Source organism: Argentina silus, assembly GCF_951799395.1.
Source record: "Argentina silus genome assembly, chromosome: 6".
Classification (NCBI taxonomy): Eukaryota; Metazoa; Chordata; class Actinopteri; order Argentiniformes; family Argentinidae; genus Argentina; species Argentina silus.
Window position 1 is genome coordinate 7,482,609 of NC_139660.1, and position 26,439 is coordinate 7,509,047.

Below are 26,439 nucleotides of genomic sequence, written 5' to 3' on the forward strand. Positions count from 1 at the left end.
AGAATCCTTCTCCCTGTTTATGCAGGATTCCCACACAGTATAATGGTGGTCCAGGAGGTCAAAAGTGGCCCTGAGAACCCTGATGTTGAAGGCTTTAAACAGAAGCAAAAACTGGCCAAGTCCATGTTCCTCCAAGGGGCTGAATCTCTGTTTCCAGAGATAGTTAAGTTAGCCCTGAAACATCTCCTGGAGAACAGATTAGAGGCAGCAAGTACCCCTGCAGTGGGGAATGGACCCTCTCCATTCATGCAGCCAAGGATTGCCAGACTCCACTCTATTGAAAAGAGGATTGAAGATGCTGCAGTCAGGGAAGTCACTAAGTTAGTGGAAAAAGCAGCCGCAGAATTCCTATGTCATTTTGGAAATGTTCCCATGGTAATTCTCTCCGCTATCTCCAAAGCAGTGTCAGGGGACGTAGTGTGTGCTCTCTATTCAAAGTTTGAAGAGGCATCAAAGTCATTCAACTTGATAGGATTTGATGGGACATCCTTTGGCGCCAGAGACACAGTCCAGGATCTTGTGTGGGACATGACCCGTAAGTTTCAAGGGGCCACATCATGCCCCAGCCCAAATGAACAGACAATTACGAAAAGGATAACGGAGTCGCTCAAGATTCCTATTGTCAGTTCCTCTGAGAACAATGTGGAGGTCTCCTCTGCTGCAATTGAGGACATAAGTGAGGTGGATAACACTCAAAAGAAGGGTCTTGTGGAGGATCAGACCAACCCCACCATCAAGGACATGCTAAAGGAGGAGGAGGACCAAACCATCAAACCATGTCTGGCCAGTGAGGTAGGAAATATGAACCATCTGTAATGTCTGTGAATATAAATGTCTGTTTAAATGTCTTTGACTGAAATTTGGACCTGGATGTTGCTCAGGTGGAGAAAAAAACACCTGAGCAGAAGATCATCAAGGAAGAGGATGATGTCACAAGGGCACATTCCTCAAAGCATGAGGAGTTTTTGAAACAGCTTGACCAAATCTCCAAGGAGGACAAACTGGCTGCAAAAGAGAACCATGTCAAAGTTAAGGCAGGAAAACTGGCCATGGTCAGTGTTGGCACACAGACTGACCAAATCCTCAAACCACGCCTTGTCAGTGCGGTAAGAGATATGAACAATCTGTAATGTATGTTAATATGAATGTGAATGTCTGTTAAAATGCCTTTGAATTCAACTGCAAGCATCATTGCAATTTATGTGAATAACATGGCTTCACCAAATGAATATCTTATGGACAAGAAGAAGCCAGTGATGAGCCTTGTCAGTGCCTCTGAGAACAATCATGTGGAGGGCTTGTCTGCTGCCATTAAGTCTGTTGACATAAGTGGAGTGGATGAGACTCAAAAGAAGGGCCTTGTGAAGATTCAGGCCGACCCCACCATTAAGGACGTGCTAAAGGAGGAGGACCAAACCATCAAACCATGTCTGGCCAGTGAGGTAGGAAATATGAACCATCTGTAATGTATGCTAATATGAATGTGAATATGAATGTCTGTTTAAATGTCTCTGAAGGAAACTTCAAGTTTCTGCAAGCTTTTGGTGTATAACATGGGGCAACATTTTGGAAAATAAATGAGCCCCAACTGAGGCTACCCGGAAAGTCTTGGTATGGTCCATAAAAGAGCTGTAGATTGTCCTGTTATTCTCATACCCCTCTGCTCTGACTGTCTGTTTACAGCCCACTGAGCGTAAGCTAGAGGTGGGTAGTCGAGTCCCAGGCAAATGCAGTGGTGAGTTCTTCATCACTTACAGTACAGTAAAAAGTTGGTCTAATATTTCACTATGATGCAACAAATCTCTGTTGTCTCATACAACATCCACACTTCTGAACTGTGCAGGCCTATCTTTTTGTCAAAACAGTTTCCTTAAATATGGACATCAGTCTTACAATATATTTTAAAAAGTAACTATGTTGTTATTGTGTCAGACAATGGACATCAGCTGCAGAAAAAGAAGCAGAAGAAAGGGGGAATTCGTGGATTTTTCAGAGGTGTCTGGAAGGTGATGACCTGCTCCACTGGCATCCCCAATGAGGAGGAGTGAAACCAGCCCCATTTACACATACAGCAGATAAAAAAGACCCCCCCACCAAAAAAACAACATAAAAATAAAATAAGCATTAAAGAATTCCATTGACTTCTGACTGAAAATGTCATTCGTACTGTAGGTACAGTATCATACACTTACTATGCTACTTATACTAACTACGCATTGAGTCATTTCATATACTGTACGGCAGTAGTCAGTAATTTTTGGAGATACATGCACTACAGAGGATTTCCTATTGTAACACATAACTAGTTGCTGCCCTTTGATAACTTCAAGCATGTTTTACTGGTGTTTCATTGGTGCAGAATCTTCAAATCAAATTTCTAGACATAATTGGCAAATTTAGAATAGCGGATCCTTAACCCATACAAAACAACACTTTCATAAAATTGTAACTGCTTCGCGTCTGAAGTGGGTCTGCATGAAACTTTACATTTGATCTTTTCATGGTGTGTTCCACAAAGAGCAGCATTATTACCCTACCCCTCAGACAAATCAAGCACTTGCAAGGGCAGTAACAAAAAAGTTTATTTAGAAGAACATGGATGCTATGTCCCAATGGCACTCTCAAACAAACCTCTACCTTCCAATCTTTGCCCTGCACCATGATCACTGACCACTGACCTCCTCAGTCCCTGAAATCAGTGCTCAGGATTCAGAAAGACAACAAAGCTGTTTAATTCAGAGAATTGGGACATAGCCTTATGCAGAATTCTAAATCTGACCCATGCCCCTACCCCCTAGGTACTCCTGTAGATTTGAGAAGAGTAGGTAAATTCTTGCCCTCTGATTTGCTGGATGAAAATTCAGACTGAAAGGAGTGGCCAGGGAGTAGAGGGATAGAGATCAATTTGGAATTCAGCAATAGTGTTGAGGAAGGGGTTCCCAAGGCACAAAAGCAGGCAGCACTGTTTGGGTGTCAATAGGGGTCGTTGAAGGGGTAGTGTGGATGTCCTGCATCCCTGGGGACAGGCTTCCCATCAACCTGCAAGAACAACATCCACCACGTTTCAGTTCCTCTCTGCCAAGTGGTAATGCAACAGCTGTTAGAATCAGCCCTCACCCCTCATTATCCAAATGTCCCCATTGTGAGATACCAAAACCCACCATATCTCCCATCTGTATTTTCAATGACAACTTTCTCTCATTCATTCGACAAAATCAAATGTGGGTCAGACATTGTTTGAATTAAATACATTTTACAGACTAGATCTAGTTTCTCAACCACCCTTATTGTTAATGCAGATACGTATATATTGACCTCCACTAGAGGGAGCTCCCGGGCCACTTACTGTGATGGTTGGGACAATGTAGCGCCAGCCTTTGTTCAATGCTGTTATCATTTTCATCTCCTCTGCTTCAAGGGTAAAGTCAAACACCTGAAGACAAACAGTTTACAAACATATATACAGGATCCGCTTATCAAACGCCGTCAACAAACCATTTATGTTACAAATACCCTATGTCAACAGTTATAAAATACGTAGGAACACCTGGCAATGCCCACCTGAATATTCTCTTTGATCCGGGACTCCGTCACGCTTTTGGGGATTGTCACTACTCCTCGCTGTGTCTGCCACCTAGCAATGAAAAAAATCAAATGAATATGGATTAGAGAGACCCAACACAAGCACTTTTGTGTGAGCACCTATATAACTGGTGTTATTTTGCATGACAATGAATAGCAGCAACCATACATTTAATCACCAAATTAATCTGTCTCATTTTCAAGGCACTATAGAAATATCATTGTGTGGTCACATGGCATGCCAATAGTATGTGGTGGGGTGATGGATTAACAATGGATTAAGTAGTCTTTGAGGAACATTGCTCACCTGAGGATGATTTGTGCTGGGGATTTGTTATATTTCTTGGCCAGGGTGGCAATGGCTGGCTCGTCAAGGAGGACAGGTTCATCAGGATGCTTCCATCCCCTATCTGGAGAACCCAGCGGACTATAGGCTGTCATCACCAAACCCCGGTCCCGGCAATGTCCCAGCAACTCCACCTGGGCCAGGTACGGATGGCTCTCCACCTGAAGAACACACACAACACACAACACACAGTTGGAATGGAAGTATAGCACTGATTGGGAATGAGAGGTGGTGGCAGTCACAGTGTGTGTCAGTGTAGGTGGGTTAGTTAACAGTTCTCTCCGCTGCTTACCTGAAGCACGGTGGGTTTGATGTTGGCTATAGAGAGAACATCGTCTATCTGCCGGCTGTTGAAGTTTGAGAGGCCAATGGCTCTGACCAGCCCCTTTCCCACCAGCTTCTCCATGGCAGCCCAAGTCAGTTTGTAGTCAATGTTGTCATACAGAATGGTGCCGTCCTCATTCTTTGGGAAAGGATTGTCACCTCGTCTGCGGGAAGGTAAAAGAAAGCACAATACTGACACTGCGCAATAGTGAACCAACCAGTGACAATCCTGTATTGGCTGTATGTGAAGGCTAACTATGGTGGCTCTGCACTGTAGGGGTGGCCTGAGAACTCTGATGGACGTTTGCTCACTGGAAGGCATGGGGCCAGTGGATGAGGTAGAGATCCAAGTACTCCAGCTGCAGCTCCTTCAGGGTCTTTAGCAGGGTGGGCTCCACGTCCTCTGGGTGATGCTGTGTGTTCCACAGCTTAGAGGTGATAAACACATCCTCTCGCCTCAGTGCCTTGAGCAGACCAAAATATGCATAACACACACACATCATGGATTACTACAAGATATTTCATCTCAGTGAGGTAACAGCAGATATAAGTAGAGCACTATTGGCTTACCTTTTCAGGCCCAAGCATCTCCTGCAGAGCCTCTCCAATCTCCACCTCGTTGCCGTAGATAGCAGCACAGTCGATGTGACGATACCCAGCGTGTAAGGCCCAAGTCACTGCCTGTTTCACCTGTAATACAGCCCAACACAACAGCCATTTAGAGATGAACAGTCCCATTTTGATTCTACACAGATTTGTCAGCTCTGATCAAAAACACATGAATAATAAATCAATGGGAGTGAGGCATGTACCTTCCCAGGTTCACTCTTCCATGTTCCTAGTCCAAGGAGGGGTATCTTCCGCCCTGTGCTGAGAACTGCAAAGTCATTCATCTCTGCCAGGTGCACCTTAATGGCAACACAAAACACAGACAGCCTTTGAGATGTTTGGATGAAATGGCAAATCCTGTTTGATAGTTATTTGTGTTATATAGAGACAGCAGACACATTCATTATCCCCAGTCTGCGTTTGAGGAAACCATTGTACCACGCCCCCTCATGAATTGCTGACTATAGTCAGCTGACTTTTATATCACAAGGTGGAAAGTCGCACGCTGTCCTATGTCTGTCCCATAATTTATGTAGATCGTGGTCCCATGTGTCGTAGTCCACATTAGATGGGTGACGAGCACTACTGACCACACCTGTCTCTGAAAAAGCACTTGACAGCGATAGATAGGACTAGTAAAAAGTAAACCCTAATCGAAATGAGATTTTGTTTAGAGTCGGTCTAAAAATCTAGAGCAGCTAGCGATGTCAGACAAAACAAAGTCTGCGTGCTATTTGCATATGCTATCTATTTGTATACATCTTTTAGTAGGGAAAAGGGTAGGCTGGATAAAGATAGAAAAGTGGCGATCTGTCAGAGTAGTCTACATATACCTACATGTTTCAGGAAAAAAAAAAAACCTTGGCATGGCATTTTCATCAAACAATGATCATGCATGTCTGAACCAGAAAGACCACAGCATACCGCTCTAGACTATTTGATCATTTTTTATGTAGTAGCATCACGAACCTTTAATGTTTTTAAGAAACATTTTTTTTTATCTCCGACTCATTTCTCACCTGTCTGTAGCATCAATGGTCTTTACACGAACTGAATGTAGAGACCCAAGATTTGATGTACTGCATATTGGTCCAGTTAAAATAGCCTACAACGACGTAGAATCGCTACAGCATTCATTAATCAAGTGTTATCCACTTACTGTCGTATTATTCGGCAAATAGAAACAGCCGCCGTCTTCTTTTCCTCCACGTCCACAAATATTATTATTTTTGATCTAGCTGTTCAAAAAATCCGACTTGATTTTGCTGACGTTTCCGTTTCCGGGATATGGGCTGCATCCTTCTTTTTTTTCACGGTCTTTCCTACTTACTCTCTTTGACAAGGGTCAGTAGTTGGAACCAACTAGAGGTGCTTAAAAAATAGCAGCATTTTACTGAAGACGAGATTAGATGTTATGACAGAGATGCCCCTTCAATAAAAACACTTGTATTCATTCTTGTTTTGTTTCATGCAGTTACTGTAATGATACACTGTACATGAGGAATGTGCATTAAACAAATGAATTTATTACAAAATGTAGAGATACGGTATGCAATTTGATTGCATTTCATCATCATCTGTAATTTGAGTAATTTGCAACACTGCAAAATCTAGTGAACAAATGAAAAGACATTATGGCTTGAAGACAGGAGCTGTATAAGAAGAGGTGAGTTCTCTACTGTACTTTCGGTTTCTCTACTTTCTGAACATAACTCTGGGTTTGGGGAGGGATATAGAGAGGATTTCCCTGTGGTGGACATTTTGTGACAGATGACTAGAAGAGGCTATCCACGTCTCCCATCTCCACAACCACGGTCTTCAGCTGGGTGTAGTACTCGACCGTCACCTGACCATTCTCTCTGCCAAAGCCTGAAAGGAGTGGAGATCAATGAGAACTACAGATTTGTATCGTGGAATGACATGTCTTGTTGCTGATGTCCTCCCTCTTGCACCTTATCTTTTCATTGTCCTTTATTTTACATTTTCATTATGTCATAGACACACGCATTCAAACACACACAATCTGTCATCATACCAGAACTACATCAAAGCCACCTGTTTATGTTTGTGTCTTTCAGCAATAACATCCATCACTTTGTCCCTCTAGGAATGATATACAGTTCCTTACATAGGGGCCCTAACAAACCCAAATTAAATTTAATTGGTCATCATGACATCTCACCTGACATCTTGTACCCTCCAAAGGGCACCTCCACAGGGCTGACGTTGTAGTTGTTTATGAAGCAGGTCCCTGCCTGAAGGTTCTCAGCCACCCTGTGGGCACGTGATATATCCCTACAGGGCACAAAGAACAGGAGGGCTGTCAGATATGTGCACCAGAATAAAATGTTGAAGCAGAGGAATTAAGTACAGTTTCACACACAGCTCATTCTGCAACTATAAATACTATTTTTCAAGGGTACACTGTGTACAATTGTGATTGATGACCATTTGTAGAAGCCATGTGCAACTTCCTATGAGAAAGGATCTCATCACCCAGGATAGTACATTTACATTTATGGCATTTAGCAGACGCCTTTATCCAAAGCAACTTGCAACAAATACATTTGTTTAAGTAAGTGAATCATCTATCCAAAAGTCATCATAAGACAAAGTAATCAATGCTCACACCAGGGGCCATTGGCAGTCGTAATGCCAGAAGCCAATTTTTTTTATTATTATTTATTAACAGGAGAGAACTTGTACAGGGGGGAAGTGGGGGTGAAGAGGTCTCAAGGGTTGGGGTTAGGGTTAGTACAGGGAGGATAGTGGGGGTGAAGAGGGGAAGCTCATTCCACCAGCTGGGCGCCAGGACAGTGAAAAGCTGTGACCGAGTGGTGCAGCCGCTGCATCCACATAGAGGTGGTGGTGCCAGGCGGGCAGCTGAGGTGGAAGAGCAGAGTGATCATGCAGGGGTTTGGGGGCTAACCATTGCTTGCAAGTAGGGAGGGGAGGAGGAGACTGTTCTCCCAAGGAGACCGTTCTCCATATTTTCCTCACTCCTCAACCCTCTTCCTCCCCCCCCTCCCCTCTGTCTGCCAATGACTTTGTCACCTATTTTGAAAAGATGGTTGATGACATTAGCAGCTCCTTCCCTCTACCTCTCACCAACAATGCTACCTCTCCTCCCAAACCCACTGTACAACACCCAATCTCTAGTTTATAAGATTTCTCCCCCCTCTCCCCTGATGATGTTCTAAAGCTGGTCACATCCAAGCGGGCAACCACCTGCCCCCTCGATCCCATCCCCTCCCCCTTTCTCCAGTCCATCTCCAAAGACCTCCTTCCGTTCCTTACCACTTCACTGTTCTCTCTCTACCAAATCTCTCAGCTCTGTAATTTCTTCACATGGTTTCTCCTACCACACCTACGCTGATGACACTCAACTTTTTCCTCTCTTTCCCCCCTTATGCAGGTTGTGACGGGAGGATACAATGTGGGTAGAGACGGGCTGGGAGGGTGAGCATTTGAGAGGGAGGGAGAAGGATACGAAATGATGATCAGAAACCGGAAGATTACGCGTTACGCCACGTGCACATAGCCTGCACAGTGTGGTTGAGTCCATTGGTTCCAATGGGATGCGTTGCGCATGATTGCGACTCTACTGCTGCTGGAAATATCCTACATGTGCTGCGGCACTCCGGTGGAAGTCAGTTTAAAAACTACTTTGTGATATTATAAGATAACCGTCAACACCACAGCAGCACTGGTTAGCCTAAAAACATTTTTTGCTTTTATTCAATCTGTATTTTCGACTTTTAGATGCAGCCAGTAATTGTTGGCAGTGCACCCCAAAGCACCCAGCTTGAGCTCCCACTCACCACACCATGCTAGCAGGGTGAACTTGTTTTTGCCAGATCATTTTGTCGTAGTCTACAGTATATGCTAGTGGTGTCAGGGTTGTGTGTGTGTGTGTGTGTGTGTGTGATGCTGGTTATTGCAGCAGATTAAATGGGGATTGGGGGCGGTACCTAGTGAAGACTCCAGAGGCCAGGCCAAAAGTAGTGTTGTTAGCCCTCTGCAGCACTTCCTCTTCTGTGTCAAATGGCATCACAGACATCACAGGGCCGAAAATCTCCTCCTTCACACATGTCATGTCATCTCTGCATTTATCTGTGTTGGAAGGAATGAATAAAGGAAAACTGGAATTAAGGCGAACGGAGATGACCTGTTAGAGCAAAAAAAACAGACATGACAGACACTGCACATTTTCTGATGCCGGAAGACAATCTTATACGGTGTACCCAGGCATGCTGTTCATCATATCTGATGGTTCAGTGGCAGTAAAACGAAACAGCACATTCGCGTTAATGACATTATTGAACCAGCAATTGAAAACATCATTGGTCCTCTGTGCCTCAGTTGGTAGAGCATGGCGCTAGCAACACTTAGGTTGTGGGTTTGATAGGAGAGAAGACTTACCAAGCACACAAGGGGACATAAAGTAGCCCCCTTTCAGTATGGGATCACTGGGGGTGAATGGCTCCCCTCCGCAGAGTACCGTAGCTCCCTAAAACAACAGAGATACCATTTATCAAAAATGATGACACGTTTGAGGCAAAGGCCATTTACTAATGGGGGAGGGAAATCAGATGATGATTTGGGTTAGGGCACAAGGCTAACAAAAGGCTGCTCATACTGTTGATATCTATCCCTTCCCAGAGGCGAGTACCTCTCCCCCTGCCCTGTCTCTCATACTGTACCTCTTTTGTGGCTTGACTGACGAATCCTAGCACCTTTTCCAGGTGAGGCTTGCTGATCAGCGCCCCCATGCGTGTGGCCTCCAGCAGAGGATCCCCTACAGGGATGGCCTTGGTCCTCTTGACTACCTCCTCCAGGAACTGGGGCATAATCTCCCTCTGCACGTACACCCGCGTTCCATTACAGCACACCTGCACAGGTGACAACATAGGTGGTTAGTGAGGAGCGGAAGAGGTCAATATCAATGACAACTGCTGCTATCCGAGTAGTAATGAATGTGAACGAGTGTGGGAGACCAGGCCACAGATGTTAAAAAGATTTGATATTTGACTCACGGTCCACTATGACATTTACGCATGGGGGGCCATATCGTGTGACATATTACACAAAGTCTACCTTAAGAAAAAAACTAAAATAGGAAGCTGATTAGTGTACAGAGCTCACCTGTCCTTGAGTGAGGAAGTTAGCCATGAGCGCCCCCTTGACAGCGTTCTCAAGCTCACAATCCTTGAAGATGATGAGGGGCGATTTCCCACCCAGCTCAAGAGTCACAGGCTTCACCCCTTTTGCAGACATTTCCATGACCTGAGAGGAGGGAGGGAACATAGTCATAAAAGTCCACTTTGAGCCAATCATTATCAGGAGACCTCATAAATTCATCCAGCTGGCTGTATCTTCTAAGTTGCAGTGAGACATGATTTTGTCAATGGTAAAATTATTTTTCATTTTTTCTTTTTAAAAACAACCTTTTTGCCAGTGGGGACACTGCCTGTGAAGGAGACCTTGGCCACCATGGGGTGTTGGCAGAGCAGGGTGCCAGTCTCTGCCCCACCCTGCACCACGTTGAAGAGTCCATCAGGCACCCCTGCCTCTTTGTAGATCTCAGCCAGAATGACAACAGTCACAGGGGTCATGGGAGAGGGTTTAAACACCATGGCATTACCTGGGGAGAATGAGAGAGAGAGAAACAAACAACTTGGTTTCACTCACACAAACAAATCTGTACAATTGTTAGACATCCATAGAGCCCTGCCCAAATCAAATGAAGTGTTTCTCTTTATACATATTTGTAAAATGTGAGGGATCCATCACGGTAATGCATTATGCAATGAAGGTTATTAAAACTCACCACAAGCCAGTGCAGGAGCAGACTTCCAAGCAGCGATCTGGAAGGGGTAGTTCCAGGCACCAATGCCCACACACACACCAAGGGGCTCCCGTCTGGTGTAGGCAAAGGATCCCCCTGGGAGCTGGACATGCTGGCCTGAAGAGAATGAAATGCAAACACGGCTATGAATAGAGTACATTATACATTTGTTAATTCAGTTCAATTGTCTGTGTTTTAATCATCGTTAATATTACAAAAATAACAAATATTGGGCTGATAACACTAAATTGCCTATTTTTGTTCCAACACTGTGATAGATGCTAGGTAAAGACACATTTGGAAAATAAGTGTTATTCATCTTCTAGTGACATTTTTGTGCCCACCTGTCAGTGTGGGGGCCAGTCCAGCGTAGTACTCTATGCACTGCCAGGCAATGTCAATGTCCACCTGTGCCTCAGTAATAGACTTGCCATTGTTAATCACTTCTAACTTGGCAATGTCATCTCTTCTCTCCTGTTAAAAGCATTGGTAATGTGTTACTGTATGTTATGTTGCAATGTGAATGCCAACCTAGCAAACTGAGATAGAAATGACTAACAAAAAGTGACTATTCTTTATAATCCCATGCACAGACGATGTGGTTCCTCACATTGTGCACCAAGTGTGTCTCAATCAAACTTTTGCATATAACTTTAAGCCTTATGGTCTTAATGAAAAAAGTGTCTGCTAAATGTCAAATGTAAATGAAAACAAGGGCTTTTACACACCCATATTTTAACTTTGTGAAGTAATTGTTTCGAAATGTGGTTCTCTCTGTGGCATCTACAACAAGTAACTAGGATTGCCCAATTTAAGTTATGTTGCGTAACATTGTGAAACTTTCCTAGCCCTCTTCCCCTCAATTCTATTAATTGAGATGGTAGTCCTTCAAATCAGCATGGTCAGCATCTGTCATAAAATAATTTGTGACAGTTCAATGGCACCATCCATTGAGTGAAATCGAATCAGCTCTTCACAGTCTAGTGAGATATGGAATGTATACTGCATGTATTCAAGAAATGTTCAATACAAATGAGAACCATAATCGTTCTGCACCGTATATTCGACAGCGATGTCAATCAAGCTGTGCAGCATTCCGCCTCACCCTGATGATGCGTGCAGCCTCTAGCATCACGCGGGCCCTCTCCATCCCTGCCATCTTGCTCCATTTTAGGTAGGCAACCTGGGCACTCTGTATGGCTTGGTCCACCTCATCAGCCCCACATGGCACCATCTCACACAAAACACGCCCTGCAGAGATGAGATATGATTAGATTCAACTTGATTGTCACTGCACAGAGTAGAAGTACTGAGACAACGAAATGTAGTTTGGCATCTAACCAGAGTGCAAATAGTGGCATAGTACAAAAGGCATGATATTACAGTATAAGGTCTTGTCGGCTGTATGAAGTGTACGCAAGGCTGTACTGAGTGAACAGACTTGAAACTAGTAGGCAAATAACTACTAACTACTACTACTGGTGAGACACGGGGCCTCGTGTTGTACACGCGCCGCCATCTCGGTTCTGATAACTGTCAGCATAATCACATGCAGTCAATGCAATTCAAAGTCAATAGCACAGTTTTGGGAAAATATGGTCATTATGAACATGATGATTCAGTTGGATTGGGTAATTACTCTGAAATATCACAATGGTTGTTTTGATATATGTAAACACATCATGAACTTCAGTTGTAAGTATACACCCGGTCATTCGAATAGAGAAGATAGCCTACACAATTTTTTCTTGGTTATGAAATAAACGATGGTGCCAAAAATGATCCAGAGAATAGTCCATCGAGTAAGTTAATAAGTTACCAGCTACCTCATATCAAAACTACTGCCCTGTACAAACTTTGCACGTCTAAAAAGTGCAATAAAAAAGTCCATCTGAGATCTAGCTCTAGAAATAACACATGATAAAATAACCTATGTACGCCCGAGGCGCACACTGGTGAGCCATACAAACCAGTTGCGGGTTCGTAGACGGACTCCGCGTTCTTCCCATCCTTGGGGTTGACCCTACTCCCACACCAGTAATTCAGAGGTTCTGTCACAACGACAGTTCCCGTTGAGGCACTTGGCATTGTAAGAAGTGTCTGGGCCATTTTCAGTTACGTGACCAACAGCGTTTGAGACACCTACAAACAGCAATTGAAAAGCATGTTACAAATGCACATACGTAGATCAACAGAACCACAGGGAGTTTACAGCATCATTATGTTATGTTTCCTAGATTTAGGATCATGCATGCATTCATCTAAAACAACGCGTGCGCGATCGTACTCGTAGCTGCAAGAAATAAAAAAGCGGAGCTAGCAAGCCAGCACCTATCATAAGCTTAGCATAGTAGGCTTGCTGCCTGGATCAGATGTGACATGATATCAGCGTACCGTTTTCCGTAAGGAATAAGCGACTTTGTCCTTCCGCACTACCTTTTGTACAGATGACCTACTTCGCCCCTTATAAACGCCCCATAGGGTTTATGTGTAGCAAACCAGAATATTCCACGAACGCTATTAAACCCAATACAAATTATCAGCTGTTGCACAATAATGGTGTGGGACAAGAGTGATACCACAATACAATTCAACTTCTATTAGTGGAATTCATTTTGAGGTTTGCATGTCTGCAAAAAAAAAACAATCTTAAAAGTGGAGCGAGGGTTTTCAACGTTTATGCTAAATCCTTGACAACTGTGTTGGTCCCTTGTTACGTTGGGGTAAGGTCATTATGCAACACATTTGTTTCTGACTATTCACCATTGATCGAGTACTTGTGGTGCACGTCGAAGGGGATAAGAATAGAACTTTAACTTTTCGCATATTACCAATTGTTTATCAGTAGATTACACACTGCATCGGCATTGTTTTTGAAGGGGCCATGTGTCTAAACTCATAGGCATAATAACTAAAGCACTTTATAAATATCCACTAAAAAAATATTCCAATGACTGGGATGTTTAGAGTATTAGGGCCAAGTGAAGAAACTAACTAATAAGGTGTCTGCCAGAAAGCAGCAAACGCCTTTCAAACAGGTAATATGTGCTAGGGGCAAAGTGTAGGGAAATGGAAGTATCCCTCCTTTAAAAAAGTTTACCCCTAATTTAATAACGTTTAAAGCCACCCTAGTACCCTTCTACAGATCATGTAAAGGGTTTTAAAAAATGCAAAAATGTGATTGTAAAACTTTATTAATCTTTAAGAAATGAAACAATGCAGGGAATCACATACATTAATACTGATGACCTGAAAAACAGACATTTCACCCAAGTGTTTCATACATGTTTTAGTTCAGCATCATATCTATAAATCACTGTTTATCTGCAGACACATTCTTACCATTTTTAAATAATAAGAGGAGACATCAAAATTAATTGATCTAAAACTTAAATAACCAACAATAGGTTTAATGGTCAAATTAAGAATAAAACTTCAATGAAGTAGTGGAAACAGGGAGTGATACAGTAGCTGCTCATGTCATGTAAATAACCAGTCCATCCAGTCTTCGGCAATTCTGTGCTTTGTGCAGATGGGGGGCTGTTTCCTCACCGTGTGGTCAGGCAGCCACAGTGAAAGAACAGGAGGTTAGGAGAACTTTGCTGCTTGGGGAGGGGGTCCCAGGAAACCTCCAGCTTGTTTTGTAGCAGCTCTGGAGGGAGCAAGACCCAGCATCTTCTGGATGTTCTATGGATAGAAATTATGCCAAATTATGTTTAACTATGAAACAGAAACCAAGTAAAAGAACATTTTGGAAGTACCAGTTGTGAAATCACTGAATATAGCCATGTCCAACACATCATAGTTGTGTGTACGCAATTAGCTAAAAGGGAAAAGGGTTAAAAGGGTTTGAAAGATTTCCAAACGCTGGTGTGTGTGATGGAAGCCTCCAATTTAAAATGAATGTCCTCCTTGTCATAACTTACTGATTTTTATACAATATTTGCCGTTGGCATAACAATTGATGACTGATGGTAAGTCACAATGTCACTCAAATTACCTGTCTGATGGACATGGTGCAGAGGATGTAAAGGAAAATGAAAGAACAGTCGGTGAAATCCTCGCCCAGTAGGTTGCGATGTGACAGTCCCTGAATGTAGGACAACGGGACAAATGGCAGTTTGGCCACAACCCTCCCATCGAAGCTAAAATTAAAACACAAACAAACAAACATTGATCTATGAGCACATTGTGGGTGAGGCACATTCGATTTTAACCTTGGATCCACTACCTAACAAGTGATCATATATAGCTGAAAATCTTGGCCTGAAAGCAAACATTTGCATGGTCTTTACACTTACATAGAGTTGAACATCCCCATCAATGCTGTGAAGCAGAAGCCAATGGCAAACATGGACTTCATTCGCACCTATAATATTAGATAAGGTTAAGAATTCAATTATGGTTATTTTGTGGTCACTCCATCAATGAAGCTAGGTAAGGAATTCAAATAAATGATTCTTACCATGGATAGGTCTCTATTGTTGTTCTTAAGTTTCTCTTCTTGTCTCTCTGTAAAATGAAAACAGGTGTGTTGTGTATTACAGTACATCTTACATACACAATCATCATCTTTCAATTAACAGTTGACACATTTATGAAGAGAGGGAACTGTTACTCCTGGAGAGTTACAGTGGTCCACTTATCACAGAGCACCAACTTGTTGAAGAGGATTCTTCTTACCTATCTTTTTCTTCTGTTGGCGCCCTGCAGACTCTGTGATGGTTTCCTTCTTCTTCTCCACTGAAATGGTCAGATTAAAATGGACATAGTTTTGTTATACAGCGTACACAATGATAGCTATGAGGGTAACTGTGTACGCCTAATGCAAACCATTTAAATCGGATTTATTTGAGATCAAACAGAACTGTACAAAATAACATAAAGAACAACATATGATTCCACTCACGTTTTTTACTCTGCTTTTCGACCTCAGCCTTCAGTCTCTTATACTTCTCAGTCCGATAAACTAGAACCCATGTAATTCCTTAAGAAGGAAGGCAAGCGCAGAGGTTAAATGTTAATTCAACCATTCAGAAAATCATCATATCAAACAGGTGAGAACTGTGTTTATTATGACATGGTATGCAAAATACATAGGACGACTATACCCACTGATCTTCTAGTATAAGATCATTGACTATACCCCCAGCCCACTTGAAATGTCTCATGACACCATTCTCAAAGGAAACTTGTGAGTAACAAACATTCAAAACTGACCATACTGTAACTAGTTATCTAGCAACAAATAGGTTTAACTAGGTAGTCTTGTCATTATGAGTATGTCAGCTCAGTTCAATTCAGCTTCTGCTGACTAGGCTGTAGCTAGCTACAGTTAGCGTTTAGCTACTTACCCTCCGCTAATAGGGCTGTGCAAACAGATATAAACACAATAAGAATCGTGTCTGCAAACATGGTGGTCATGTCGTATCACGCTCACTTTCCAGTACGATTGATTATGGCGATAATGTTGTATTTTATGAGCAAGATCTTGCCAAAGACATTTAACTACAGGAACACGTCACACTACTATAAGAGTGTTTCCGGCTCAGTTCCTTCTTCTCTAGCGCTCTGTCGTCCATAGATGAATAAACGTCGAAGGAGTGCCCCCTTCTGGTGTTGGTGTTGGTTTTAGTCGTCGTCTTCTTCTTCTTCAGTGGGGTGTTATGGCGGTTGGCATCCAACGCTGTTAGTGTTTGTCACCTCTACAAACATTCAATCAATCAATTCAGCATTTTATTTTTTATATTAGACATTGAAAACAGGATTTGATGAGATGCAAAACGGATAGGTGTTACTATGCAATGATCGAACCACACAGTACAAGATTAATGTAACAGTTGAAAATGGTATCTTGCATTGAAATATATGACACATATTTAGACCTCTCAGATTTAGATTTAATTGAGCCATCATTTAAGAAAATCATCTGATGACAATAACGGGAAACCCATTTGGCCAAAACTGTGATATCACTCTGGCCTTGGATGGAGAGGATATCATACGATATTTCTAAAGCTCTGCTGTGGATTTACTTCATTTTCGGAATGCAGTATGCAAAAAAAACCTCAACATACAACATAGAAGCTGCCGATGGGGTTCTTAAAACTTTCTCCTCTAAACAAAACACCAACTGTTATGAAGACTAAGGCCCTGATTGCCTAAATCATATCAGGACATACCCCCCCCTCCCATCCACGCTCATCTCCACTCCCTTAATTACATCTCCCTAGCCCTTTCTCCCTAGCACCCCTTTCCAAGCTCTGCTGAGCAGACATGCTTGCTGGAGACACTGGTGGCGTCCTTTCCTGTGTGTGTGATTGTCAAAGTAAGTGCTCCTTTATGTAATGTGGTTATAGTAAGTTGTTTATTCTTAAGTTACTTTGTCATATCTTTGGTATATGTATTTACTGCCCCTTAGTCATAGTCACTCCTCCTCACTACAGCCACCTACCCCTCATCTTCTGTGTGTGTGTGACATAAATGGACCGGATTCTCACCTCCTCCTGTAATTGTTCTGGTCAATGCCCCATGGTAGCAGTGTACTACAACTAAGCCAGCCATCTTCCTACAGTCCACTTTCCTCTCACTCTCTCTCTCTCTCTCTCTCTCTCTCACACACACACACACACACACACACACACACACACACACACAGTGTAATGTATACAAGTAATGTATATTTACTTGTCTTGCTTTCATTAGTGTGGATGGAGCTTTGTCTAACCTACAAACCACTTTTGACACCATTCAATGCTCATTTGTAGACCTCAAGTTAGTACTAAATACAGTCAAAACTATGTATATGCTTTTCTCTAGAACTCTCAAGTCGGAGGCCATGGATTCAAAGATCTGCACATCAGATGGTTCCCAAATTGAGAGAGTCCCTCATACAAGTATCTTAGTATCTGAATTGATGATAAGTTGCTGTTTAAAACACATATCGATTAATTATCACAAAAGCTGAGAGTTAAACTAAGCTTTTTCTATAGGAGCAGGTCATGCTTTTCACTTGACAGTAGAAAGGAAATTGCACAATCAACGTGGCTATCAGTCCTCGGCTATGAGGACATCATTTATATGCATGTGACCTCCTCCACTTTGAAACACTTCGATTCAGTCTATCTTTCAACATTTTGTTTTATTACAGGTGATCATCACTGTGATCATACTCATCACTGTCTTTTATATCAGGCAGTAGGGTGTCTGTCCCTAACCACTAGAAGGAGCCAACACTGGCTCTTGTATGTATATAAAGGAATTCTCCATAAACTCTCATACTATCTTACATCCCTTATCACCTGGAAACCTAGCACTTATCAGACACAGTCTCAAGATTGGTTAGTCTTCAAGGTCACCCGTGTTTCCTCTGAGCTAGGTAGAACTGCCTTTAGTCATTGTGCTCCTCGGGCATGGAACGACCTGCAGGATACACAAGACTTGCTGCTTTTGTATCATTGAGCCATTTTAGGAACTTGATTAAGGATTCCTCAGTGGAGGAGTGCTCTTGTTATAATTGATTGTTGTCTGTAAACAAATGTATTGCCTGTGTAAACTGTGTCCTTTTAAAATCTTGATGTAAATAATTGTGATGTTTATATACTTCCCTAAATAAATAAAGGATAAATAACAAATGAAAAAATAGACGGTAGATAGAATGTTGTGTATTCTGTCTCAATTTCATTACAGTTGAGTATTGCCTGTCACAGTATACTGTTCATGATTTATATTTATATTTCCATGTGTATAATCATTTATTTGTTCCACTAGAGAGGCTATGCCACAACATTTTACAATATGTATTTTTATGACTCAATTGTTTCTCATTATTGTCTAACTTGTTGTGTATTTTGAGAAATGTTTTATAAACTGCTGTGCCACTAGTTATAATGATTTTATAATCTGAACTACATTATGTTTATTTTCATTATTATTGTTAATAGGACAGCTGGCTCTGAAATAAATCCCTAAAGGGTTAATTGAAGAACCATTTAAAGGCCCACATTACTCATTTTTTAGCTGATATGACATGCTGGTGCTCAACAATGTTATTGCACAATGATTCAAGTCCAAAAATTGATATTTAGGTCAAAGTATGTGCATTTTCGGCGATACTTTATATTTTCTTTGCTCTTCCTAAAACGATTTCCCACGTGCTGCGATGTATGACATTTCACACAGCTATAGAGCTCTGAAGTGTGACAGCTAGCCTGTTTGTTAGCGCCGAGAGTCAAAATAACCATCCACACATTTTTATTGAGAATTGCTCCTAACTATATCTGGCATTACTTTCCCAAATAGCTCTGTGAATCACCACTCAGTACTTCCGTTCATTGAGTATTTTGTTTCAAAGAAAAGCCAGGAAACAAAACTGACTGGCATGGGGATTCTTTGGAGAACCATTTAAAAAGGTTCCTCGAATAACCTTAAAGGGATAGTCCCACCCTGCTTTGAAGTAGTCTATTTCCCTGCTTTTGAGAGGAGCTAGCTAGTTGTTCCTGTAGACTTCCATTCATTGCGCTTGAATGGGAGGCATCTAGCAATTACTGTAACTACCTTCAAACTGCAGTGACACACAAATGGCATAGATGAGTTCATCTGACTCTGGGGAAGTAGAAACAATGAATTGCCAAAATGTCTAACTATCTCTTTAAACCTCTAACTTGAAGAACCTCTAAAAGATCATCCGCCTTTTCTTTATACAGTAGCCTATACTGATGAAATGGGTAGAATTATTGCTTTATTTCGGCAAATGGCTGATAAGTAAATACTGAATTTGATTTAGTGCATGCTCTGTATTTAAAATCAGAAAAAACGGTTTCATGTCCATTGTACACGCACACTCAGCATCAGAGACCGCACAACTGAAAAGATGGGAGGAGGAGCGCAATGTGAGCAAAACCACCTCCGAGCGTCTGTATGCGCTCAGAGCAAGCATGGCAGGGGACAGCGAGACAAGGCTGGACAATCAAGCCGAAAACGAGAATGTTAACCGGCAGCCTTTCCTCATCGGGGTTGCCGGAGGGACTGCCAGCGGCAAGGTTGGCATTTTATAATTTTATGTGAATTAGAAATGTCCTGGCTTTATTCACAGCGACAGTGAATTGTCAACGTGGTTGAAAGATGAGACGCACTGACCGCGTGGATTATGTCAGACCAATGAGTCAAATATATTGTTTGTAGGAACCAAAACAGACATGACGGTTAGCCTGTATGCTACTGTTCACATCAATACCCACCAACGTTGTAGTAAAGACTGCCCTTAATATATGTTAGCATTGACTTTGTTTATAGGCCTGTTCATAAGCCTAGAAGATTAATTTAGCTTTTACAACTTTATTTTTTTATCAACCTTCCTGAGAATATATCAATCTACTCGATTATAAAGACCAGAAACAGCATTTGTGGGTTGCCAACCGATACAAAAGCAATTGGCCTAGATTGCTTGGCCACAAAAGAAACGCGCTTAGATGTACTGCCTTTTAACACCCTCATTGTTTTATGTAGGCTATTTAACAGATTTATTCAGGCCCTTTGTTAGGTTCAGCAGTTAGAAGCATCGGGAGAAGCTCTCTGCTGTGCTCAGATTTCATATTCAAATGCTGTCACTCTTGTTTGAAACAATGTAACAAAGCAATCGAAGTCGCAACAGTCTTTATCATACAAATTGAGACCGTTTGATCAATCGTGGGGGTAGGGACCGGGTTTCTACCGTCGAGGCTATGTCTTGGCTGTCATGTCTCTACATTCGAATATATTATAGTTCATCAGGGCTATGAATAGGCCATTCAGCCCATTGTTGTTGACTTGCAAACACATCAACCGGGCCAGCTGATTGTCCTACCTGGCAAGCATTATCTATCCGCCATAATACATAGGAATGGGGTCAGCAGCACTGGCTGGAATATATATGTCACTACTTACCTCATAACGCCGGGAGGCGTGCAGCCTGTACGTCAGAGGGCTGCATGCAATAAGCGGTCCCACTGCCGCTATGTTTGTGCACAGTTCCTATTCTTTTTTTTTTATATACTTAAACAATGAAGTGGTCACATAACATAACCGACTGGTTTATGATATGCAGTTATTTTAATACAGTATAGGTTTTTGAATAGGCCTATCCTGTTTGTGATGCCAGTATTAATCAAACACACACAGGACTTAGGCCTACTTTATTCTCTATCCATTCGAATTCTTAGTCTCATACATTATTTATCTGGTGTTTTTTTTTTTAACTTTCAAAGCACAACATGGTCTTTCAAGTTATATTTGACTTACTTGTTCATACACATCTTCACAAAATAGCCCTCTGGTATTTGTGACACTTAGTACTGTAGGCTACAGTGTTCTGTGGTCATGTTACTACCAGTTTGCACAATGACAGTTGTTGATATCAGAATGACAATAGACTTAATTCATATGTGTAGATAATTGGGCTTGTGTTTTACTTGGACATTTATGTAGGTGAATTGTCATCATGTGACAGCTACAAGCAGGTGTTTGTTGTCCCCCCCCCCCCCCCCCCCCCCCCTCCCCCATAATCCACTCCACAGAGTTGTCTTGTTCTGTTTGTGTATACACTTCCTAAGATGGCGCAAAACCTTCCTGGGAAACCGCTCATTACCTTGCACTGTTCCATTATTATATTGTCTTATTGTCTAAGATAAGGTTTTGAATTAATGTCTTGAAAGACATAGTGAGGATCAACATTCCCATTAGAGGTTTGTGTGTCTAACGTGTTCTATTTTCAACATAGACAATAGCACAATACATAGCTGCACAACAAAGGGTGCATAGATCAAATACAAAGTGAATACAAGGATACACATCATATCCACAGGCTAAAACCACAAAACAAAGTAACCTAAAAAAAGTCATATTGAAAGCAATGTGGAAGCAATGTTTACATTCCCAGCTGAAGCTATAAGTTGTCATCATCATGTGGACCAGTGTATTTTTAGGCCTGTCTTTTCAGACTGGAAGTTTGCTACAACTTACCTTAACTGAACATAATGAAGCTTCTCAATGGCTGTAATGTCTGTTGTAGAATCGCAGGGGTAAACTGCAGTTTAGCTTTTAGTGACACAAAGGAATTTTGAACTGATGCAGGGCAGGGGAATGTTTAGTCAGCATTGGCAGGAGGCAGGCTTTTTGTGTCTGCCCATGCTTAATAGTGATAGCCCTGTGTTAGTTCTGGACTGGGATAACACGTCCATCAGCCACCCTAGTAAAGGCAGGTAGGTGGAAGGTGAAATAGTAAAGATGTCCTTTTGCACCTGGAGCCCACCTCAACCCTGAGTACTGGCACTGAGAGAGTTGGGGTCCAGGAACCTCACATGCACCAACCTGGCCACCAACTGCCATATTAAAGATCGAGACGACCTGTCAAGGCTGCAGATGGCTAGATTGTTAAGATTAGTCCTCTAGAGAGTTGGTGGACACACGTAGAGATTGTCATCTTTCTGAAGTGTAAGATAACTAGATTGTTTAGTTTACTTTGCTTAACATGAGTGTGAGAAACTAGGGCTATGATTTTCCACAAGAAAGGGAGGAAGATCACAACTCTCTCAGAAGGATCTCCAACATATGTTTGCTTAGTAGAGCTGCTAAGATGAATATTACACCATGAAATACTATTAAAGCAAACATGAGTTGTGGTCCACCAGACAGTATTTTGTGGATTGCGTTTCCTGGTATCATGATCCACAACAAACGGAAAAGAGAAACTGCCAGTAGAGCCACCTGTTTGTGCAGCATTTTTTCTGCCAACTTTGATGGGAAATGAAGAGTATACAGTTGCAGTTAGGACTGTAGTGTCTGTGCGTGCTTGTGCAGCATCTGTAAGGCCCAGTCACGGCTTGAACAAGCTTGTAGGTTATTTCTTAAATGGATTTCAGTGTAACCACTGACTAGCATTTCAGCTGGTGGAGGGTTGAGCTTAGGAAGGAATGTTCAGTATGGATTAAAGCACAGTAAAGGCTAAGTACAGTGAGTCATCAAAGAACTTATTGTGGCTGGCCATCGTGTGATTCCCTCATCTCCTTTGACATCATTTAACTATTCCTGCAGTCAGCTAGTTCAGGAGCATGACTCAGATCCAATTGATTCTACTCATTGTTTTATGCTATGTCTGAGCTACTTCAAGGGAGACCATGTGAACTACTTTAGTTTGCATGCATTATGGTCCCTCTGCTGTACTTCAACACCATCTTCACATCTGAGATTACTTGACTGTTGTCTTGTCATGTGTAGGTGTAGTGTTTTAAGAATACTAACTTGCAATGTGTTTGTCTGTCTACTGTCGTGTTGGTGTAGTGTTCTAAGAATACTAACTTGCAATGTGTTTGTCTGTCTACTGTCAAGACTATTGTTGACTGATAAATTAAGACTAGTATGGACAATGAATGATATTTATTGTTATAACAAAGTGATATTATCCAGGATCCAGTCCTTTCCACCTCTATTTGTCTTGGAATTGGGTTGATGTTGGTGTACTCAGCTGTATGCTCAGCAGAGTGGGTCACTGGTGAACATGCATTGTGCTCTGAAAATGTGTATTGTCCCCATGTGTATTGTCATGTATCTTGGCCAAATGCCCTCTCCAGTCACTCCAACACTTCTTGACAGTGTTCATGTAGCCAGGTGGAATCCAGGGCAGGTGACCACACCACTGAATAAATCAAGAGCCTTGTAGGAGAATGTTGTATGTCAGGGATAGGTGAATATGTAAAAAAATATTGACAACCAATGTTTTCAATTGGCCTACTCTTATTTTTGACACATTCATAGCTCAAGATGATCTTGTAGTAAAGGCAGCTTTATGTTTTGAATAGGGTTGGCTTATCCAAGGTTCAAACTTGTTGGAGGTAAACAAACCCACTCATCTCATACTGTATGTGTTACAACTTACTTTGGATAACTGACAGACAGACAGGCAGACTCTTTAACAGCATGTCTTCTCTCATTCCTCCCCTCTGGTCAGTCATCTGTCTGTAGTATGATAATGGAGCTTCTTGGCCAGAACAAGATTGACCATCACCAGCGCCAGGTGGCCATTCTCAGCCAAGACAGCTTCTACAAGGTCCTCACCCCAGAACAGAAGGCCAAATCACTGAAGGGCCAGTTCAACTTCGACCACCCAGGTATGTACAGTAATCTTTACCTATCCATTCCTGTTCCCTATATATGTCAATCACTCAATTGTTGCTTTTGCTTTCTGTATGGTTTACTTACCTCAGAACGCCTAACAAAAGATCCAGGGCTAAACCCCCAAAAGGAAATGCCCCTTGAGAGACTTAAATAATTCTAAATGTCCTGCCTTTGCATCCCTGATGACTGAGGACCCACTGCTGTCGAATGTCTATCTGAGTTTCTCACTCTGGTTGAGTGTGTTGCAGTTTGAGTGATGACTATGTCTTAGTCATTGCAGCAGCCTAGGATGTCTGATTCTGTCATCTGCTGTGGGGCTGGGTGCCCAGTGTCCGGTGGCTATGGAAACATGTCACCTCTAGCAAAGATTAGATCTAGATCCAACGGGCTGGTGGTAGCAGCAGGCAGTGTCTGAGCCATGGTTTTGGCTCCTCTTACCATTTAGCTCTCTCTCCTTCTTAGATGCGTTTGATAACGAGCTCATCATCAAAACTCTATGGGACATCATGGACGGCAAAACGGTGCAAATCCCAGTGTATGACTTTGTCACCCATTCCAGGTAAGTGGCCCATGAATATCCAACAATGTTACAATAGTATCAAAGCACCGCTGTGTTGAGGAACCATTATCTGAAATATAATCTCGTTATTCTTCTGACATTCTAGTAAGAGGGTAGGAGACGGTTAGGATGCTCCTCCTATGGTTAAACTATTACTCTCATTATATACTCATTGTCCTCTTCCTGGTCGATGTCTCAGGAAAGAGGAGACTGTGACGGTGTATCCTGCTGATGTGGTGCTGTTTGAAGGCATCCTCATGTTCTACTCCCAGGAGATCCGGGACCTCTTCCGGATGAAGCTGTTTGTGGATACAGACGCAGACACAAGGCTCTCGCGCAGAGGTGAAATGCATAGGCTTGACACTTGTGTTGGGAACTGAAAAAGAAGAATGCTCTCACTACGGGCCCTGCACTCCTGTGGCTGTTTAAGTTAGATTTGTGACAGCCACCTCTGTCCTATGCTCCCCAGTGCTCCGAGACATCACTGAGAGAGGACGGGACCTGGAGCAGGTGCTAGCACAGTACATCACCTTTGTGAAGCCTGCCTTTGAGGAGTTCTGTTTGCCTGTGAGTACACAGCTACAACCCATCCTCTTGTACCCTTGGGTCAATTTATTTATGTGATTGACCTTCTCTTGAGTGGTATTGAATTCACATTGCTATTTCTTCAACCCTACAGACAAAGAAGTATGCTGACGTGATCATTCCTAGAGGAGCTGATAATCTTGGTGAGTTATTGTTCATTTGTCAACGTGTAAACAAGCGGGCTGACTGACTCATTCCTGGAATAAAGATCCCCATTGTCAGTCACACTGCAAATCAATCCTGTCTCTTACCCTGCATTGGTAAACTTGCTGAGAGATGTTGTGGCCTCCACAGAGCATTCATTTGACAGTAGGACACCTCTGTGTTTATTCTGTTGTTTTGAGATGTTGTGACTTGTATTGTGGAAGAGGACTGGATGGCCTGAAACATTCCCAGGGCAAAATAGTCTGTCTCTGTTTTGGAATAGCAAGGTCAATGGTAGATTTATCTTATCAACAAGGATTTGAAGACCCAGCCAAGTTATTTATACAACTATAGCTCCATCTATGCATTTGAGAGTGGTTCCTCTCTACCACCATCCCTCAGCTATTTGCCAGAAGTTGTGGCGGGACGACCGCTTTGTTGTTGTTTTGAATCCTAGATTTAAGTTCTACTTTTATTTCCTCTGGACAAGAGAGGATTGAAACACACTTGATGTCCTCTGAATGCTTCCTCCCTTTTTCTCATTACAGTTGCCATAAACCTTATAGTTCAGCACATCCAGGACATTCTGAATGGTGGTTTGACCAAACGGCTGAATGGCTGCCTAAACGGGAACAGCACACCCCGGAAACGGCAGACATCGGAGTCCAGCAGTCGGCCCCACTGACCACATTGCACCTCTTTCAGGGACCAAGGGATCCATTTAGTAGGGGAGAGCTCACCTGTAAATACCGCCTGTCCACCACACTGTACTCAATAACCAGAAGAATTTCATTAGCAAGAACTGCAAGGCCTTCATTTGTCTTTCTTGACTGGAGGAGGAAATGTATTGGGAGGGAGGAAAATGATTTAATTCCTCCTTGTTTAAGAATCGTTTCAGGTCAAAGGCAAAGCAGTTGTTTTCCAATTTTTTTTTTTTTAGTTTTTTGACCTTCTCCCCCTTTATGAGCAGATTTGAATAAATACAGGTACATTTTGGTAGAGCTTAAGCCCTTGCTGTGCACTCAGAGAGGTCAGTGCATTACATTTTTGGTTGGCCATGGTTGCCTGTATTGTTGCTGAATTGGATTTATGACGTTTGTTACTTAGCGTGCTTGTCACACACACACACACACACACACACACACACACACACACACTCAGTCAAAATCATCATGAACCAAAATGTAAAACTGAATGCATCTCAATACTGTATACTATAATCCTCAGATTAGATAGCTGAGAGCACTGTGATGGTTGACGTGATGTAGGGAGGCCTTTACTTCACTCCTTGAC

The 26,439-nt window shown here is 42.3% G+C and overlaps 4 protein-coding genes across 4 annotated transcripts; 1 reads left to right on the forward strand and 3 right to left on the reverse strand.

The window, feature by feature from the left end:
* Nucleotides 1–2,564: 2,564 nt before the first annotated feature.
* Nucleotides 2,565–6,144, reverse strand: akr1a1b (aldo-keto reductase family 1, member A1b (aldehyde reductase)). The gene is made up of 9 exons (XM_083672109.1): nt 6,021–6,144; nt 5,065–5,160; nt 4,823–4,942; nt 4,565–4,716; nt 4,221–4,416; nt 3,890–4,089; nt 3,562–3,634; nt 3,347–3,433; nt 2,565–3,039 (listed from the first exon to the last, which is right to left on the reverse strand). The coding sequence occupies exons 2-9, from the start codon at nt 5,143–5,145 to the stop codon at nt 2,974–2,976; spliced, it is 975 nt and encodes a 324-aa protein (XP_083528235.1). The 5' UTR covers nt 5,146–5,160; nt 6,021–6,144; the 3' UTR covers nt 2,565–2,973.
* A 204-nt stretch (nt 6,145–6,348) lies between these two features.
* LOC310805475 (4-trimethylaminobutyraldehyde dehydrogenase A) lies at nt 6,349–13,217 on the reverse strand. The gene is made up of 12 exons (XM_083671183.1): nt 13,104–13,217; nt 12,680–12,851; nt 11,815–11,960; nt 11,054–11,183; nt 10,692–10,826; nt 10,309–10,505; nt 10,007–10,147; nt 9,565–9,753; nt 9,284–9,371; nt 8,833–8,974; nt 7,044–7,156; nt 6,349–6,730 (listed from the first exon to the last, which is right to left on the reverse strand). The coding sequence occupies exons 2-12, from the start codon at nt 12,816–12,818 to the stop codon at nt 6,636–6,638; spliced, it is 1,515 nt and encodes a 504-aa protein (XP_083527309.1). The 5' UTR covers nt 12,819–12,851; nt 13,104–13,217; the 3' UTR covers nt 6,349–6,635.
* A 670-nt stretch (nt 13,218–13,887) lies between these two features.
* tmco1 (transmembrane and coiled-coil domains 1) lies at nt 13,888–16,246 on the reverse strand. Its single transcript, XM_083671031.1, has 7 exons — nt 16,064–16,246; nt 15,619–15,696; nt 15,393–15,452; nt 15,175–15,221; nt 15,011–15,078; nt 14,710–14,854; nt 13,888–14,396 (listed from the first exon to the last, which is right to left on the reverse strand). The coding sequence occupies exons 1-7, from the start codon at nt 16,131–16,133 to the stop codon at nt 14,298–14,300; spliced, it is 567 nt and encodes a 188-aa protein (XP_083527157.1). The 5' UTR covers nt 16,134–16,246; the 3' UTR covers nt 13,888–14,297.
* A 3,375-nt stretch (nt 16,247–19,621) lies between these two features.
* On the forward strand, nt 19,622–26,070 carry uck2a (uridine-cytidine kinase 2a). The gene is made up of 7 exons (XM_083672264.1): nt 19,622–19,750; nt 23,692–23,851; nt 24,321–24,417; nt 24,617–24,759; nt 24,887–24,984; nt 25,097–25,145; nt 25,695–26,070. The coding sequence occupies exons 1-7, from the start codon at nt 19,646–19,648 to the stop codon at nt 25,829–25,831; spliced, it is 789 nt and encodes a 262-aa protein (XP_083528390.1). The 5' UTR covers nt 19,622–19,645; the 3' UTR covers nt 25,832–26,070.
* The last annotated feature ends 369 nt before the right edge of the window (nt 26,071–26,439 follow it).